Here is a 19,258-nt window from a genome sequence, read left to right on the forward strand (position 1 = left end):
GAGAATTTTCAATTGAGTTTAATTTACCTAAATACTTCCACCACCGCCAGAAACAAAACAGTCAAAAGACCATTAGGTCTGACAGCTGGCTGCTAGAAACCACATTTTTCTTGTGCACATTATGTCACTTTATCCCTTATTTGCCATTAAATTACAGAAAGCGGTGTTGTTTTGCTGTCTACATGGGTTTGCAAGTTCATTTTAGAGTTTAATTTAAGGCTATGAGGGTTATTTTGATGTCATCTGTAAGAAAACCTGCTCAGAATTCAGTCAAATGCACTGAATGCATTTAACCAAATCACGGGGAATAAATCAGGATGTTGTTTTTATTGCTTCCTAAATGTTTTGTTGCACTTGTCAGGCAACATCGTTCCCTAGAAGAGGACCAGGCGAGTTCGGGGGTCAGGTTTACTCTGCCTGTCCTTAGCAACAACCAAAGCCTGGTGAACAGCAGCTCCCAGCTACAGAGGAGCACAGTCCTGAAGCTGGAGGATGAAATAAACTGTCTGGGTGAAGATATTTTCCAGGTAATAAACATATGCTGATCCTACACTGCAAAAAAAAATAATAATTATACAGTAAAATTCCAGCAGCTGTGATTACCAGAATGCTACTATAAAATTACAGTAAAACATTTTCTTCATTTACATTAAAGAAATGTGTTGATATTGTTGATTTTACGCTTAAAAAATGTGCTAGCAGCGTATATAAAATAATTTGACATAAAAAATTGACTCAGAGAGTGCTCAGAGACTGTTATTTAGGCCTTCTTAAGATGCAGCTATTTAAAGGAAAAATGTCTGTGGGATTAACTGCATTTGCTCTTTTGTGATTTTTAAATGTCTTCATTTATTTTTCTGTTGTTTTGTATTAGATCCCTTCTGCCGCTCACAGCAGCATGACTGATCTCAGATTTCGCCACATGGAGGTCAGTCAGTGGCAGATCCTGAAAGTATGCATGGCAGGGTTGAATGAGGTAGAGTGCATGTTTTAGTATTTTGTACATGGATTATTTGAAATTTGATGGGTGGGATGTAAAATGTCCTCCAATTCTGGAATAGCACGTATGTAATAATATCTTATTGGTGGTGTTCAGTGTTTCTGAGAGCTACGGGACAATCAGTGTCAGTAAAACTAAAGCGGTGTGTGTTTCCGGATCAACACCTGCAACTTGTCCCGTGTGTCACCCCTTTAACCGGGTCAGATTTATTGTAGCAACCGGCCCTAGCAACGGCCCGTCTCCATGGCGACAGGCAGCGTCTGAGTGGAGGAATGCGGGGCTACACGGGTCAATATCTGGGCTGAAAACACACCGAGCGGTGATTAACCCCGACTTTTAGCACCTGTATGGACTTTCCTCACCTCGCTGCTCTCGGGTGAAGATGGGATGCGGAAGTTCCTCTCAGACGACGGTCCGACCGCTGACGGCCGCAGAGCTGAACGGAGACCAGGTAGTTTCCACAAACACCGTAGGTCACACAAAACACCGTGGCGGAGGTCGGAAACGGTTTACGTTTTACATTTGCGGTCAAAAAATGTGTTACGGTCAGACACAGGTCGTGTTTTGGGCCAGAAATTCAGGTAAAACGCTGAGGAACGGCAACCAGACGTTACAGGTGTTACGGCCAAATCTGTGTAGCAGTAAATGTTGTGACGCTGAGGAAGAGCTGACCAAAAACTGCCTGACTTCAAATACTCACAGTTCTGATATTTATTAGTTTATTCACTGTGTTTGCACTTGTTCACGTGTACGTGACAGTCTATCTTACTAACATTAATGAAGAACCGAGTCGTTTTGGCAACTGTTAACCCTCCTGCGGATCAAATTGACCCCTTTTTAAGGTTTGAAAATGTGGAGGAAAATAATACTTTCACATTGAAACTTCTGATGTCCACATTTTCAACATTTATGGGAAATTTTTTTTGTTGAAAAAAAATGTTAAAAAAATGTTTCTTAAGAGCATTCACAAAAAAATCAACCAAAATCCAACTTTTTTTGTGAATGCTCTTAAAGAAAATATAAGTTTCACTGATATATATGTAATCACCTTAGATATTTTTAGGATTTTTTTTGGAAGATTTTTACTCATTTTTTGAAAATATTCACAAGAATTTTCTTGCCAAATTAGTTTTTTTTTTTTTTTTAAATAAAACTTTTAAGGGAAATTTTTAAGGAATTATTGGAATTTTCTTCCTGAAGATTTTGCAAATTTTCAGAAATCGGGGGAATTTTTTTTGCTGAATTTTTGGATTTTTTTCAGACAAGGAAGCAATATTTTTTTGGTGCCCATAAATGAGGACAACAGGAGGGTTAAATAAATAAAAGTTAAATTTTAGTGGCCATGGGTACAAATTACTCTAACAATATCTCAGGATTAAATTTGCTGACTTAAAGTTATGCATCATATAAGCAAGATGAGCATATTATGTCTAGATATATAAACATTTCTGTCATCATCATCATTGTTGTTGAACTAAACACTTAAGCCAAATTAACAAAGACTAATATTTTAAATGAAGTACTTTTTATTTTATCCCTCACAATGAACTTTAATCAATGTGCCTGAGAGACTTTACAACGTTCATTTTGAACTCCTCCGACTTGTTTTTACAGTTTTATATGTTTGGTGTTGTATGTTTAATATTAAGAAAAAAAAGACAGGTGCCTCCACAAAGCTCTGTTTTTCTGTCTTGTTAACATCGCTGACAAAACTGAGTAATTTTGGTAACTCCTTATCCAAACACAGCATGTGAAAATTGTAAAAGCAGAAAGAAAGGCAAACTAATACCAACATTTAAAAAAACAAACAAAGCAAACAACTTTGGTCGTAACATAGCCAGTGGTGAAAATTAGTCCAGCGATATCATAGAGTGAAAATAGTAAGTAAAAGCTATGTTTGCATTAAACTAAATGGAACAGTTTATAGTGTCAAAGCTGAATTCATTTTACAGCATTTGTCAGGTTTAATGTCTTCTCTGTAATTTCTACATCTTACAAAGTCATCTCACGGGCTGGACTGGACCCTCTGGAGGGCCGGTTTTGGCCCGCGGGCCACATGTTTGACACCCCTGCTGTACAGAATGATGTCAAGATGCAATGATGCGTATTTTCTGCATTTATTCTGTATCTGTGCTGCCAGGATGAGACTGGAAGTAAACTCGGTGGTCGTGGAGACTCGGCGGTGTCGAAGGGCACCGCAGACAGCGGTGTGGTGATGGAGAACAGAGAGATCACACGTTTACCTGGAGAAGTGTCCACGCAACTCCCTCCTCTAACATCCGACACCGTTAGAGACAGTGAGGTGAACAGAATCGCACAAGACTGTGAGTACTTCCCCCAACAAGCTGATTAAAACGTCACACTGTAGAGAAAATCCAGCGTTGAAGTGAATTTTATTTGATCTGCCGGTCCAGGCTTACTGCAGCGAGACAGCACGGTACAGGAGCGTCCGAAGTCCAGTGAGATCCTGGAGGAGCTGCTGAATCAGGGCATCATCCCAGTGGGGCAGAGCAGAGAGAAGAGCAGTGGGCCTCCAGAAGCCTATAGCATCATGGTGGGTACCTGGGGTAACCCTCATGTCGTCCTGCAGGTCAAGTTGACCCGTTTTAAAGTTTGAAAATGTGGGAAAAAAATACATATTTTCATAGTGAAACTTCTGATGTCCACATTTTCAACATTTTTGGGAAATCTTTTTTTTGGGGGGGGGAAAGAGGAAATGTTTAAAAAATGTTTCTTTAAGAACATTCAGGAAAAAAAAAACAACCAAAATCCAGCGAAATTTGCTGGATTTTGGTTGATTTTTTTCCTGCATGTGAAGAGACATCATGAATAAAATCAGCAGTCATCACCATGGCTGAGGGCTACAGTTTACCAATGAGTTGTCAGGGTTTCATAACTAACAGACCTCAGGAACTGATCCTGTCAACTTGCAGGGTAGAGCTTCTTCAGAATCGGTTTTCCATCTGAATTACTTCACTTTTACAGTTGTGTAACACAGAGTAGTTTTGAGCAGAGTTTAAGGTGAGCTAGGACGAGAGAGAGGCAGATGTTTTATAGAGCTACACATCCTACAGAAGGCAATAGTGTAGAAGGATTATAGAAAGTGCGTCTGGTTTTCAACCAGCCAAAAACAACACGTCACCTTGCTGTTCAGATCGCTTCACTGGCTTCCAGTTGCTGCCCACATAAAATTCAAAGCTCGAACACTTGCATTCAAAACTACTATGAAAACAGTTCCCTCCCACCTGAACTCTCTCATTCAGTTCTACACACCTTCTCTCTCACTACGCTCAGCCAACAAAAGGCGGTTGATACAACCACCAGAACAGGGCCGGTTGATAGCTGGACTATTCTCTTCTGTGGTTCCCCGATGGTGGAATGAGTTGCCAAACTCTATTCGATCTGCAGAGTCCTTCTCAGTCTTCAAGAAAATACTAAAAACTCAACTCTTCACTGAACACCTGTGCACTTGACAGACTGCAAATTTTTTGAAAAAAAATCCTATTACATCCACTGCTTGTAGACACTACAGCCCTTTTATGACTCTTGAACTTGTTTTATGGCTCTTATCCAGGTTGTTTTCTCCTAACTAGATCCTTGCTTGGGTTCTATCTACTCTCAGATGTACGTTGCTTTGGATAAAATAATCTGCTAACTGAAATTGTAAAATTGTAGAAACTTCTAATTATGTATTTTTCTATACACAGAAGTTTTTAGAGATTTAATTAATGTCCAGAAAAGGATTTTAGGCAACAATGGGTGACGTGAAACTCGTGACTGTTGTTAGTACATAATACAACACTGAATAAAACTGGAAAAAAAACATGACACCGATCCCCACCTGGCTCTGCAGCATGAACTGTTACTGGAGGGATACATGCTTTAATGATGTATTATTGTGTGTGTGTCTCAGCTGGATGACAGGGACGGAGTCAAACGACGGCCTCCTGCCAGACTGGAATCTCTGAAGGCCAAAAAGGCTCAAAGTCTCCACAGCAGAGAAGAGATTGATGAGAAGATGAGGCTCGCTGAGGAGAGACGCAAGGTACCGTGTGTGTGTGTGTGTGTGCGTGTGTGTGTGTGTGTGTGTGTGTGTGTGTGTGTGTGTGTGTGTGCGTGCGCGTGCGCGCTCTGTCAAACCGCCTTCCTCCCCCTCACACTTAATCTCAGTTTTCCCTCCCACACGCTCCCCTCCTCAACCTTTCAGTCAAGGGAAGACGAACTCAAGGTGCGTTTAAGGACCAAGTCGGCGCGCGTTCGTGGCCCTGCTCCCATCTCCAGCGTGGGGGAGGATGAAGACGCATCCCTCACCCCCGTGGAGCCGCTAAGGTCACCTCTCTTCCCTGATGCAGCTCCAGCTCCGCTGCATGACGGCCAGATCGCATCTGAAGCCGCAGAGGGAGGGGAGTGGGCGAGACAGGCTGGAAGTGATGGCAGGGATGAAAGGAGGGGAGATAACAGAGGTGGAGGTGCTGAGAGGGGAAGTGAGGAGTTGACCCAGGTGGAGGAGCTCAAGGCAGGTCAGCTTCTCTCAGCCTCAGGGGAGCTGGAGAGCGATTCTAGCTTTCAACACGTGGAGGACAAAGACGGAATATTTTAAATTACTGCACAAAAGCGCCATTAACCAGCACAAAGAGGGCAGCAAAGAAATAATTCCTTTTGCACAAGGCTTTTAAAACCTGTAAAAAATGTATCAGAAATGTAAAAATGTACATTTTTGGTGAGAAATTGCCTTACAGTGGTAGCTAGAATGTGGATCATTTGTTTTCAGGAGTAGAATTAGCCTATAAATTGTTGGAATAATAAGCTCAGTAAGAAGCACAAAGGAATGCGAGGGTTTTATTTTAAACACAATGTGATTTACCTCAGTGACTGCTTTAAAAAATAAGATTTGAAGCTCTTGCCAACAAACCAAATAGATTTTTGTTTTACGCTGCATTGTGAAAAATAACTCTACATGTGAAGGTTGGGCAGTTGTTCTGCTGGACATAAGATGGCGCTGTTTCAGTAGTTGTGCTGCAGCTAGAAGATGAGCTACATGGACATGCTTTTTGGTGACATGTGAGGAAGTGCCTTGAGTGAATAGCCACATTGAAGGCTTCTTGTTAATCAATAAAAGTCCCATTTTTCTCAGAGTGTTGCTTCTGTGAAAGAAGAGTGTGTGCTGTGAAGAGAAAACTCAAATATCTGAACTTTTAGATGCGTATTTTCCAGACTGGGGTTGTGCTTTTAGTGGGTGTGACCTTAGTGGGACTGTGCTGTGGGTATTCAGCTGTTTCACTGACCTCTGATCTTTAGCTCTCCTCTGCCTGACAGGTGGGCTAAAGCTAAAGGGGTGAAAAGCACAAACCCTCCAACACGGCCGCCTTCCTCGTGATTAAACTGTTTCTAGTGTGTTGTTATAGAAAATGAATTAATCTACAAAGTATAGATCTGGAGAGGATCGCTGACATGTTTGAGTTATCCTGAAGATTACCAGGAAGAAAGGATAAATGAAGTTCTGAACGGGGGCCACCGTATTGTCGGAGAGGATTCAGACTGGTCAGCATGCTGCACATGAACACAGACAATAAGAGCACGCAACCTGACCGCATCCCCATTGTTGAGCCTGAGAAACTCGATCCCGGCTCCCCTTTTTTCACGGCTCCGCTCGGACTTTAAAGGGCGTGTGGCTGCATTAATAAAACAGCGGGCGAACAGAGACACCGCAGAAAGACGCTTCATCAGGTTGCATTTCATTGTGATGTGGAGTCGTGCAGCAGCAATTCACATTCAGACTGGATGTGGCAGCATCTCTGGGCCTTTGTCATACTTTTATCTCTGAGAATACAGATTCTGGTGGAGGATAATTAACCAGCAAGGAGAAAAACTCACAGGCTGAAATAAATTAAAGAAGATTTTGAGTCATGTTTTAAAATAATAAACGTAAAAGCAACCTGACAGTGAGGTTTTGACACTTAACTGAACAACACTGGTGTGACACATATAACGTTCCTGATTCAAATGTGTCAACTCGCCGTGTTACACTGGAGGGAGATGGATATATGTAGGCCAGCAACAGAGCGCTTACAGAAGCGAGCCGGCATGAATGATTAACAGCAGAGCTCCCTCTCACATTACTGGAGGTGAATTAGTCATCGTGGCTGTTCAAACAGAGCTCCAGAGATCTAGCAGTCAGAGGAAGACAAGTTATTTTAATCTCTGATGTTGACTGAGCTGATCCCTGACTGGTGATCATCCCTCATCTTAGCAATTTTCCTGTTTTACGCAATTTGATTACGCCTACATCTGTGAGTGCATGACTGTCTTTTTTAGTCAGGTGAAGTCACATTTCTAACAACAGAAGTTGAGCCAAAGTGTTTTCTAGTAGAGAAGTCAGATTAATGTTAAATAATAAGGTTAAGTTTGTGTAATTTTATTTATTATCCAAATCTATCTTAACTATTAAGGTTAAGAATGTATTGACTGATTTAAAATTGGGGTTAAGACACCAGAAAACTATACAGAAAATCCCAACAAATCCAGAAACTAATCTTTTTAAGACACTACAACTTGCCTCAGTGTATCTTGTTTGAGTTAATTAAAGCTAGATATGTCTACAAACCTGTTATATGTGCATATCAGCAATGGAAACAATGGAACCTACAACCTTTTAACCTCTAGATAAAGGTTGATAAGGTAAAATGTTCATAGAAAAGCAGAATCACAGGTCTTCTAGGGACAGCAGCATTAGAGTGCACTCCACACTTATTGTGTGCCTTCTGGCCTTGTGCAGAAACTTGCCCAAACTTTGTCAACCCCCCACAAGTGGACTGTCTCTACTGCAAAGCTGCACCTGTTTGTCTGCTCACTGCTGTCATGTCCCCTGACCGGCTGTTTATGTGGAAACATTTTTAGAACTTTTTCCCCCAGAAAACAACAACAAAAAAGCCCTAATCTGACCAAAAAATACAAAATAGATAAAGGTTAATGTTTGTAAAGACAACACAAAAAAGCATTGTTTTATTTTGCACATCTTCTGAAAGCCTCCACATGTCTTTGTCCCATCATCAGGTGTCAGGTTTTGTTGGCCCTCGATGGTTAATTAAACGTGATTGCAGCCTTGGATGTGCCTGCGTGAAGGAGCTCCAGTGTTCCGCACTGAGCAGGCTTCCCAGCTGTTTGTGCGCCCTGATCGGTGGGCGGGCAGAGAGACTGAAAACTGGGTGGAGTTTGAGGCAACGCTTTTAGGGAATGGGTCCCAAACCTATTTAGTTAGACAGCAGAGTTACCAAGAAGAGCTGGAAACACCTGATGGTATCTTTGGGACAATCCGCTCCATATTACTGCCCTCTTTACTGTCGCAAGATTAATCTACCTCCAGGCTTCATCACTGTCGAAGTTTTTTTTTGTGTTGTTTTCTCTTCTGAAAAAAGTTAGAGCCAGCTGAACTCTCCTCTCTCTCTCTCTGCATCCAAAGAATTATCGATAAGGAGACATTGCACTATTATTTTGTGTTGTTTCTATTTATTGTATTTTTGCACTAACGATGCACACCACGCAAAAGGACACGACCTACACGAAGATTTTTGTCGGGGGGCTTCCCTACCACACCACGGACTCAAGTCTCAGGAAATATTTTGAGGTTTTTGGTGAGATTGAAGAAGCGGTGGTCATCACTGACAGGCAGACCGGCAAGTCTAGAGGCTATGGATTTGTAAGTATCACTCTATAATATCCAATTTTCACTTTTACGCACAATGAAACTTTTACGCACGAATCCAATCCAAGTGTTTTCTGTAACGTGTCTTGGATGTTGCGGTCTTTCACAACATCATGACTAACACTGATATATCTTTCTGCGGTCACGGGATGTTTATGTTTTGATAAGAAGGCCCTGCTTAAATTTGTCACTGGCTTCTATTGCAATCTCGCACCCACCGACTTGTTGCGCGTTGGTATGCGCCCTGACACGTTTTTCAGTGAGCTGCCCTCTCGCTGACAGCTCTGGTGGGCGCACGATAATATCTTGATATTTCAGAGGCAGTTTTGCGAAACACTTGTGGTTTCATCGTCTTCCATCTGTTTACAACACTGGAGGAAAGAAAAAAAAGAAACACCAAAACATAACTGCTCCAAGGTGTCATAAAATCTGGCACCAAAAGCATTTGAGGCGCATTTTTTGGAGACATAAATCACTCCGTAGGTTTAAAAACTGTCTTTTTAGAGGCAGTTTAGTTAATTTATACATATTTCAGATATGCATACATATAAATGTAACACCAGCAACCGAGGAGACTGATCTGCATAGCAAGTATAGTCTTAATTGATAACTTTAATTTGATTTGAGAGGTAACTGACTTATTTTCTGCTCTTGTGTGTCGGGTTCAACTGAAATTGCTCCAACTTTTGCTTAGATCTTCTCTTTATTGACACATTTACATCATAATAATGTATTTATTGTCTTCTCAGTTATGCTTAAAAGCACATCGATGGCCCTAAAGTTCAAAGTCGAGTAATAAAGTCCAGTTGTTGCAGTGGAAGTGACTGTTCAGCCCCAGCTTGGCTCCCATTCACTGCTCATAGTTTCATCACATCCACATGAGGGTGATAAATGTGTGTGTGCTGCCAAATACCCGCCACAGAGAGAACACTCTTGCACACACACCTCAGTATAAAAATGTGTTTCTCTCTTACAAGCAGCCATCAGTTTATAATATTTTATACGCAGCTATCTGTGCTGTGACGGCTGAGGAGTCTGCACATCTTTCTCATGCTCTGTTTTTGCCTCCTGTCAGGTGACGATGGCCGACCGCTCGGCCGCAGACCGGGCCTGCAAGGACCCAAACCCAATCATCGATGGCAGGAAGGCCAACGTCAACCTGGCCTACCTGGGGGCCAAACCTCGGGTGATGCAGCCAGGTAAAGACAGTGTGGCGTTCTTCAAATGTCTGCTGCAGATGTAGCAACATGTTAGGAGGTTACTGGGTTATAGCTACTCAGCCAGTCAGTCTTTTCTGCAGTTAAAGTTGTTTTATTTTGCAGGTTTTACCTTTGGTGTTCCCCAAATTCACCCTGCGTTCATCCAAAGGCCTTATGGGTAAGAACTGATGAGTCTACATGTGTTTAAGAGGAATGCTGAGATGTAAATTGACTAAATTATTCAGTTTAATTGGTTATAATTGATACAATTAGTCTGATCCTTTATGCTTTTTCTCCTGGAATGAATGGCTGATAATCACAGGTGGATAATATGTAATATTTTGCATTTTTTTAAGTCATCATCCACCAAAAAAGCCAGTCAAACTGCCTTTTCTAGGTTTGCCTGTTTGTAAAAAAAAAAAAAAAGAAGAAAGTGTGTGAGTGTGTATACATACTTACATGTGTTTGCTGAGTGGACAATGATGGAAACTTCCGGCCTGACTCAATGTTATCTATCTTTCTCTGGTTCGACAGGCTCGCTTTCGGTTAAGCTTACTGCGCTGGTTTGTGGAATAGTTCTGCGAGCATAATGACAGATCAGAGAAAGGAATTACCTGTAGACTCAAACACACACAAACAAGCTCTCAAAATGGTGATTACAGATGCATGTACGTGGGTTTCAGTTTGACTTTTTTTTTATTTTACTTGAATAGAACGTAGCTTTGTGTGCAGTTATGAAGTGGTGTTGTTAGCTAAACCGTGTGGTTTCTGACTTTAGTGACAAAAAAAAAAGAAAAGAAAAAAAAGCTGGATTGATTGAATCTTTTTGGGGTGTTCTTTTTCCTTTTTTTGTGGAAGCGTGTCAACTTTGCAGAGGAGGAGCAAAGTTTTTCTTTTTTTTTAAAAATTGCTTTTAGCTTGTGGTTGTCCTGTTTTGTTTAACAGGATGTGCTGTCTTGTTTGAGCGAGTGGTGAATTTTCTGTGTGGAGTTTCTTTGTTTTGTTTTTTATTTTTTTGTTTTTTACCTACCTGCCCCTCACACTTTGCCCTCAGAATAACCAAACCCATCACTGCTTGTGTGTGTGCGCTCATAGCATCCTCCTGGTGTTCCTCACATTAACACAACATAGAGACGAATTCACATTATTGTGGTTTCGGCCTGTACAGCCGTCCCACCTCTTTCCAAATTTTGGCGTGTGGTCATATAGCAGCGTCAGAAATGTGCTTATGAGTGAATGACGAGCCATTATGTGAGCTGCATGTGCTGCTATGTGTGTCTGGTTGTGCTGGTACATGTGGGTATGGGGTCTTATTGTGTTCGTATGTATGTCCGTGTGTGTGTGTGTGTGTGTGTGTGTGTGTGTGTGTGTGTGTGTGTGTGTGTGTGTGTGTGTGTGTGTGTGTGTGTGTGTCTTTCAGCTCAGCTCAGGTCAACGCACCAAAGTCTCCAATGTGACACAAACAAATGTCTGGATGTCTCTCTCTCTCTCTCTCTCTTATTCTCTTGGAGCGAGCTTTCGTCACATGGGCTCGGGGTGTTAAGGAAAACAAGCGCACCCATTGTGCCACACAAAGCCCTGAATGCTGACGCTGCAGTCGCATGAAGCTGAGTTGTGTGTGTGTTGGGGGGGGTCCGGTGAGGGTGTGGGAGCTGTCTCTCTCTGTCATGTAAAGAGCAGGGATGTGACATCTCACATATAGCCTGTAAATGTGTATTTACATAGTTAACAGAGTCAAGTTAGCCATCACATGTGACCCTGAACCTTCAGTCACTTGGTGAAAAATCTGTGAATATACAGAAGTCCATTGCTGACAAAAGGCTGATCAATCTTCAAGTCTAATTTTGAAAAATAAGGACCAATTTGCCGGGATTTGCCAAGATTTTCCAGTTTGTAATCCGCGCAAACAAACTCAAAGGGAAAATTTGGTTATGATGGGAACCCCAACGAAAGCTCAAAAATCGTAAACTTGCCTCATAGATCTTGAGAACCCTGCACATTCCCTTGAACTTGTAAGTTTCTGCCGTCATCAGCTGAATCATGGCTAAAAAGCTTCACAAATCCCATAAGAGTAACTAAGTAAGTACATAGGCATGGCAGATGATTCTAGCTAAATGTCTTCTCATGCCCACAAAATGCTCACAAACTTTTTTCTGCACTTACAAAACTGTCTCAATTCACTCTCCGATTTTGACTGTATTATTGTTGTTAATAGACTCCCATGTTTGGTGAAAGGCTGTCATGATTTACCAGTATTGATGATAACCATGATATTTAAGTCCCTCTCCACACGTTGATTATTCCTCTAAAAACTCATCTCTGCATATCAAAGTTACATATTTAGAGTGTTTTTTGTGAAAATATCCCTTAAATATCCCCTTAAAATGGCTTAGATGTAACTCTGCTCCATTGCATCCTGTAAAATGAATGGATTTAAGCAGACCCTGCCTCTCTCGCTGCAGCCCAGCACACCAACTCACCTACCGTAAAGCTACTTTACACCACAATTACAAGACTTTTGCTTCAAATAATTAGACAATGATTATAAACATAAAGTATTCAACAATAATACTCACGCTAACACAGAACTATGGAGATAGGCCCGGCAATGCAAATAGTAATACTTGGATATGGGCACAAACATGTGTCACTAGAAACTGAATTTGAATATTTTACGTAAACTTTGAATAACTAACAAAAATTTGGATTTCAGCATCATGCTTTGATTTTAAATTGCGAAACATGAATAATTGGAATAAAAATTTGAGTTAGAATCTCAAAAATTTGAAACTGAATTCCAACATTTTCACTAAAAATTCAACTCTTTCCATTTAGTTTTCATTATTTAAACTCGCCTCTGGAATTCCTGTTTCTACGGACATGTTAACAAGACAAAGGCAAACTTTGTTTTCAGCAGAGGGGGCCTTTAAAAACTGAAATATGGATGTCATGCTAATAAAATCCAGTTTGAGTAATTATTAGGCTGACACTCAACATAGGAACAACCTACTGTACAGTCATGGTTACAGATTGTCCCCACCTTCCCACACTCCAATTTTGCATCTAATTCCGTCAGCAGAAAATGGACGAAACGCACAATAAAAAAGTTAAAGATAAATTTGACTGATAGCTTCACAGCAGCCATGGTAATTTCAGTATCTTAAATTCTTTTGGCCATTGATGATCATGTACTAAAAGCTGATGTTGCGACAGTTTAAACAAAACTAACCTGATCCAAGTAGACTTCTGTGTTGTGACTGGCTAAAGTCCTGCTGTACTCATAGTGAAACTAGACACCAGAGCCATCTGTGACTTGGCCATAATAACCAAAGTCTATCAAAGTGAGGCAGGTGTGAACCGACAACCGCTCACACACAACCAGCCGACACACATCAGCTCGCACACACCGGTTCCCCTCAGCAGACAGCGACGGAGGAGAACCTTTATTTAGCTGTGAACTTTAATGACCGCTGGGTTACATGACATTCCAGTGAAGACGCAGAGGAACAGTCAGACACACTGGAGGTAGCAGCGCGTCCACACAAATATTGCAGTTCAGATTCTTTCATTCTACGACCCTTTTAACCCTCATGTCGTCCTGCAGGTCAAAACTGGCCCGTTTTAAAGTTTGGAAATGTGGAAAAAAATATATTTTCACAGTGAAACTTCTGATGTCCACATTTATAACATTTTTGGGAAATCTTTGAACATTTTTTGGTGGAAAAAAAGAAATGTTAAAAATGTTTCTTAAGAACATTCACGTAAAAATCAACCAAAATCCAGCGAATTTCGCTGGATTTTGATTGATTTTTTGTGAATATTCTTAAAGAAAATATTAGAAGTTTTACTGATATATATGTAATCACTTTAGATATTTTTAGGATTTTTTGGAAGATTTTTACAAATTTTTTGAAAATATTACAAGAATTTTCTTGTCAAATTTGTGGGATTTTTTTTTTTTTTTTAAATAAAACTTTTAAGGGAAAATTTCTTCCTGAAGATTTTGCAAATTTTCAGAAATTTGGGGAATTTTTTTGCAGAATTTTTAGATTTTTTTCAGACAAGGAAACAATATTTTTTGGCGCCCATAAATGAGGACAACAGGAGGGTCAAGAAAGCCATATTGGATAGATCACAGCTTTGTCCACCAACTCCAGTATGTGCTTTGTGTGATCGTATATGTGCACGTTTGTGTATGTGTGGTATTCTGCCCACACCATCCCATAGATACAGAGCTGGAATGGACGGCTCAAAATGCACCGAGCTGAGAGTTTGATTTCATATGAGTCCAAAACTGTCCTGAGCTGCAGCCTCCATGTTAACCACGTTCAGCAGCTACTGAAATGTTTAATGTTTCTCTAATGTCCTGTTCCCACAAGGCGGATTGAAGGGCTGTAAAGCTCCCACTGCCGCAGGCAACTCTGTAAAAACTTCTATATAAAGGCCTAATGTTTTGGAATTCTATGACAGGATATAAAGAAAATGTCTCAGGCTTTTATGGATCCATCCAGTAGCAAATGCCAGTTGTAACTAAAAACAGTACACAAGCTAAATCTGTTTCCAGTTAAGTTATTCCCACCATCTACTGTACATTAAATACAGACCTTTAACTGCACGAGAAGCTAGAATTTAGAGTGAATATTTCAAAGCATGCACAAAGATTAAATTCTTGACTCTAAAACCATATATATTTTTTTATATTATCAAATTAGAATGATTAAATCCGAGGTTCTCACTGGAGATTTGTACAAACATCAAACATAAAATCCCCTTTCTATGCTGTCATTTGCTTGCCGTTTCCTCCAGTCAGCTCTGAGGCAGCTCATGATTTTGGTTTTTAAATCAAAAATGTTGCAAACACAATTAAATAGAGCTTTTTTTTGGAATTGCTTCATGACAGTGTGTGCGTCTGTATGTCCTGTGTGTTTGCGTCTTACATCAATCCGATTTGCATATCAGATATCTGCAAATCAGCGCGTCGTCCACTCCAAATGTGAGGAATTTCCTCCCTCTTTGCTGTTAATTCGGCGATTTCACGTCAGACTCTCTGCAGCAGTGTGTGGGAGTTTCTGATTAGGCAGCTTTAGGGATCCTGACAACCCGCCTCGACCTGCTGACTTTCATTAGCGTGAGCCTTAAATGAGGATTTCAGCATCACATGAGGAAAAAAAATACACAGTTTCAGATGTTTTTCAGCCCAGTGTCGCTCAGATATTTCGTCAGTGGCCTTTATAGATGCCTGTGTGTGTGTTTGTGTGTGTCATTCCTCTACATGCCCACTTACTTAGCTTACACTTCTCCTTTCACTTTTTTGTCCTTTCAGTGGAGTGATTGTGCTGTGGCCTTGTCGTTGTTCTTGTAGTCAGTGTAGTCGAGGGTTGTTGGTTTTTTTTTTTTTTTTTTTACATATTTCTTCCTCTCTGACACCTTGCTGTTGTTGTTTTTCCTGTTTTTCTCCTGGTCCACTGTTTTCGGTTGCGATGTGGATTGGATTGGATAATGGAGTGCTCACAATAGGGTTGCCACGATAGATCCTGCCTTTCTTTCTTGAACATTTTCCACTCCTTCTCTTTTCTCTCCAAATCCAAACCGACCACCTGATGTCCACTGATTATATTAGGTTTCATTGATTTATCAGCCGTGTTTATTCAAACTCAGACACATGGCTGTTTGCTGGAGTCTTGTCAACATCTGTTAAGCCTGATGCCTCTCGTCAGATTGAATTTGACTTTACTTTTATCTCCAACATGGAGGGAGGCGACATCAAAGACTCAAATTAATTTTTTCATCCTCAGTCAAAAGTTGTCACTTGACTTCTCTCAGTCGTGTAAATTTCAAAAGCTCCCCTCATGCTTGCCGTCCAACCGAGTTTCCAGACCGATTAGAGTTTGGACGGGGAGGGGGTGGGAGTGGGATAAGGCTATGTCATGGAGGGCAGAATGTGCTCATTGTTCAGAACTGTTTATTTAATGGAAACATCCCTCTCAGTGCAGAGCCTAGTCCCGGCTCCCCCCGCTGCCTCCCCGGCTCTTTGTCCCGACACAGAGGGGGAAATGGCCAGCAGCGTCCCTTTTTAAAACTGTCCAGCTGTCAAAGTGGCAGTGACATTTTCACAATGCTTCCCCGGGCTCATCTCCTCTGTTCACACCCCCACCCCCGGCACTGTAAGCCCCCCTCCGCTGCCTGCTCGCCCTCCAGCAGGCAGCGACGGCACCAGAGCCAAATCCATAAGTGACTGACAGATGAGCTGCAGGTTACTGATCCCACACTTGTGCTTTCCTTTTTTTCCCTTTCCCCCCACCTCCCTCTGCCTCTCTGCACTTCTGTCTCCACGACACAATGTCAAAACTGACCCGAACAGGGATGAAAAATAAAAACCTGTCTCCCATGTTGTATCCCGTAGAGACCATGACATCATCACTTCCTCCGAATGCGATCACACAAATGTTCAGCAGATCTGAGTGGCCCAGAGGTTAAACACCTCTGGGTGTTCCAAACTTTCCTCACCTTCCAGTCTTCTTTTCACAGAGTTTTCTATTTTGGCAACCCTATATTGTTCTAATCCCTACTAGCAGGCATTTCCTTGGTGTTCTTGACTGGTGGATTGGACTGGGGCTGGGTGGAGGGAGGGCGCTTGGCCGCAGTGTGGTGGAGTTGGGTTTTAGGGTGGGCTCACATTTTACTGTTTTTTTAACTGAATTAAACAAACTGTGTGTGTTCCCCCCCCTACCTCCACAGCATCCCGGCCCACTACGTCTACCCTCAGGCCTTCGTTCAGCCTAGCGTGGTCATCCCTCACGTGCAGCCTACAGCCGCTGCACCTGCCACCGCCTCCTCCCCGTACATCGACTACACCGGAGCTGCCTATGCACAGTATTCTGCAGCCGCCGCCAGCGCTGCCGCCGCCGCATACGAGCAGTATCCTTACGCCGCCTCCCCTGCTGCCACGGGGTACATGACCACCACCGGCTATGGCTACGCAGTCCAGCAGCCTTTAGCCACCACCGCCCCGGGCTCAGCCGCCGCCGCCGCCGCAGCCTTCGGCCAGTACCAGCCTCAGCAGCTGCAAGCCGACCGCATGCAATAGCAGCCGCTGCAAGCACTGGACATGCAGAGAGAGGAGGCCCGAGCCCGGCCACCGCTGATTTACTACAAGGAGAGAAGGAAAAGAAAGAGGGAGTGGCCTTAAGAGTGTGGCGTGCCAGCAGCTCAGAGGCAGAGTTGCTTTGAAAAGGTGATGATGATGATGGTGGTGATGATGAGGGTGGTGATGATGATGGTGAGGTAGGAACTTTTTTACAGTAACTTTCCAACTTGCTGTGCTTCAACCAAAAAAGCAGAAAACGAAAAAAAGTCGCAGAACAAATAATGAAAATGGTTTATTCTTGTTATTGTTATTACTATGATCATTATTATCATTACTATTATCATTGTAGTAGAGTACTTATTTCTAGAGAGAAGATCCAGGAACTAATCCCTGTGGTTGGTATAGGTGTTCAACTAAGCCTTCAAGTCCTATTGCTGTCTTTAACGTTAGTTTAGGAAAATGCTCTCTTTTTTTTCACTTGTCGTGTTCCACAAGTGTTTTCAGTTATTTAATGCCCTCATAACATTTATATTTATTATTGTCATTATTACACATGGAGGGCTCTGCTTGTTCTTTTTGTCTTTTCAAGTGCATTTTTTGGAGTTAATATTTTCTGATAATCAGGGAAATGGAACCGTTTCCAATGTGTTAGCTATTATTATGTGACCTCTATCAGGAAGTCGAGGACTCAGAACTCGTTGTGTCACACACATTTGAAGAACTACTTTTTTTTAAATCTTCCTGATGCTGAATGTCCCTTTTTTTTTTTACTCTGTGTCTCGACCTCTTGACCTATGCAAAGCAAACAAATCACCATGAGACAAAAAAAACAAGGAAAAAAAAGACAGAAAGAACTGAAAATGTCATCAACTCTGACTTGACTCTTGGACTAAAAGGGGAACTTGGCAAACAAAACAAAGGCACTGACAAAAGGAGAGAGGTTGAAAACGGCCTCAGACAATGAGAAACACTAAATCTGTTGCTTTTCCACATTTCGCTCACACGTACACTGACGCATACATCCAGAGTTGCACACATAGCAGTCGGAAGACAAAGGCAGCACAGTCGTGTTTCTCTCTGGCTCTGGGATGGAGAGAGAAAGGAAAGAGAGGGAAAAAACAGAGAAAGAGAGAGCAGCTGCTGGTGTGGTGGGGGTTGGACAGAGCCGCTCCAGCGCCGCACAGACGGATCACTCTGGAAAGAACGCATCACTTGTGCTCGTTTGTTGAGCTGTCACATTTTAATCCCCGGCCGAGCCCATTGGGAACCGACTTTACACCCTTTCCACCCGACACGGAGCCCCACGGCCGAGCCCCCCCCTCACCCTCAGCTCTGCCGCCGTCAGCATTTCCACCTCTGTGCTGCTGTCGTCTGGCGTCAGGTACAAACACTTTAACCAAAGCCACCCCAACAACTGGCCTGCCTCATGTCTGTCAAGAACACCAGGTGGGATGGAGAGAAAAAGGGGGTTTTACTCTTTGACTTTACGTCGGTCTGTGTGCCTTACATTTTTACTGCTATTTAAGAGAGAAAAAAAACTGAAAAAAGAGAGAAATCTACTATTTAAGATATTTATTTTTGAGGGTTGACTATGCTGACGAAAGTAGAGACTTAGTGGCGGTACTGTATTAATAATATTATGTACTCATCTCAAGGCATATATAAGTTATTGATTAGTTTTATTATTATTATTACTATTATTATTATTATTATTAACATACTCAACCAAAAATGTTGATGTAGGAATTATTTAAGATACTGTTACGTGCACTGTACTTTTATTTTTTATCTTTTTGACTCTTTAGAACATTAAATATTAGCTTAATGCCTTTTGTATGGAAGAACTTTATTTAAATGCAGACCTGTTTGCATGCAGATTGTACTCTGCCTCTTCTGTGTTTAGATAAGAGGAAAAAAAACAACAATAACTTTGACAAAAACAAGCAAAAATGCTGCTTTTCTCTACTAGAATGTATAGTCGTTGTCGAGGTTTCAGTAGCTGTGCTTCTTTTGCTTAATATTCATCAGATGGGCTATTTTACACTGTTGGGAATTTTTATACTTGAACTCTTTCTTACAAGGGAAATATGAAAAATAAATGACAAAAAAACTTTTTAAGGAGCTTTTCATTGTCACTGGATGAAGGCATGTAAAGTGTTACTATTTAAATGCAAAGGTCCTGTTGATATTAAAACCTTTACTTCAGAATTTCAACACCATTTACTCAAATTGGAATAAAATGTTCTATATTTAAGCCTGGTGACGTTTCT

The 19,258-nt window shown here is 41.6% G+C and overlaps 2 protein-coding genes across 2 annotated transcripts; both read left to right on the forward strand.

Moving 5' to 3' along the window:
- Positions 1-1,218: 1,218 nt before the first annotated feature.
- On the forward strand, positions 1,219-6,797 carry stmnd1 (stathmin domain containing 1). The gene is made up of 5 exons (XM_023263038.3): positions 1,219-1,451; positions 3,141-3,324; positions 3,415-3,554; positions 4,914-5,045; positions 5,208-6,797. Exons 1-5 carry the CDS (start codon positions 1,383-1,385, stop codon positions 5,598-5,600), a joined length of 918 nt encoding a protein of 305 aa, XP_023118806.1. The 5' UTR covers positions 1,219-1,382; the 3' UTR covers positions 5,601-6,797.
- Positions 6,798-8,274: 1,477 nt separating this feature from the next.
- rbm24a (RNA binding motif protein 24a) lies at positions 8,275-19,242 on the forward strand. Its single transcript, XM_023262994.3, has 4 exons — positions 8,275-8,696; positions 9,778-9,901; positions 10,025-10,079; positions 16,640-19,242. Exons 1-4 carry the CDS (start codon positions 8,529-8,531, stop codon positions 16,986-16,988), a joined length of 696 nt encoding a protein of 231 aa, XP_023118762.1. The 5' UTR covers positions 8,275-8,528; the 3' UTR covers positions 16,989-19,242.
- The last annotated feature ends 16 nt before the right edge of the window (positions 19,243-19,258 follow it).

The sequence above is a fragment of the Amphiprion ocellaris genome, chromosome 15 (assembly GCF_022539595.1).
Source record: "Amphiprion ocellaris isolate individual 3 ecotype Okinawa chromosome 15, ASM2253959v1, whole genome shotgun sequence".
NCBI lineage: Eukaryota > Metazoa > Chordata > Actinopteri > Pomacentridae > Amphiprion > Amphiprion ocellaris.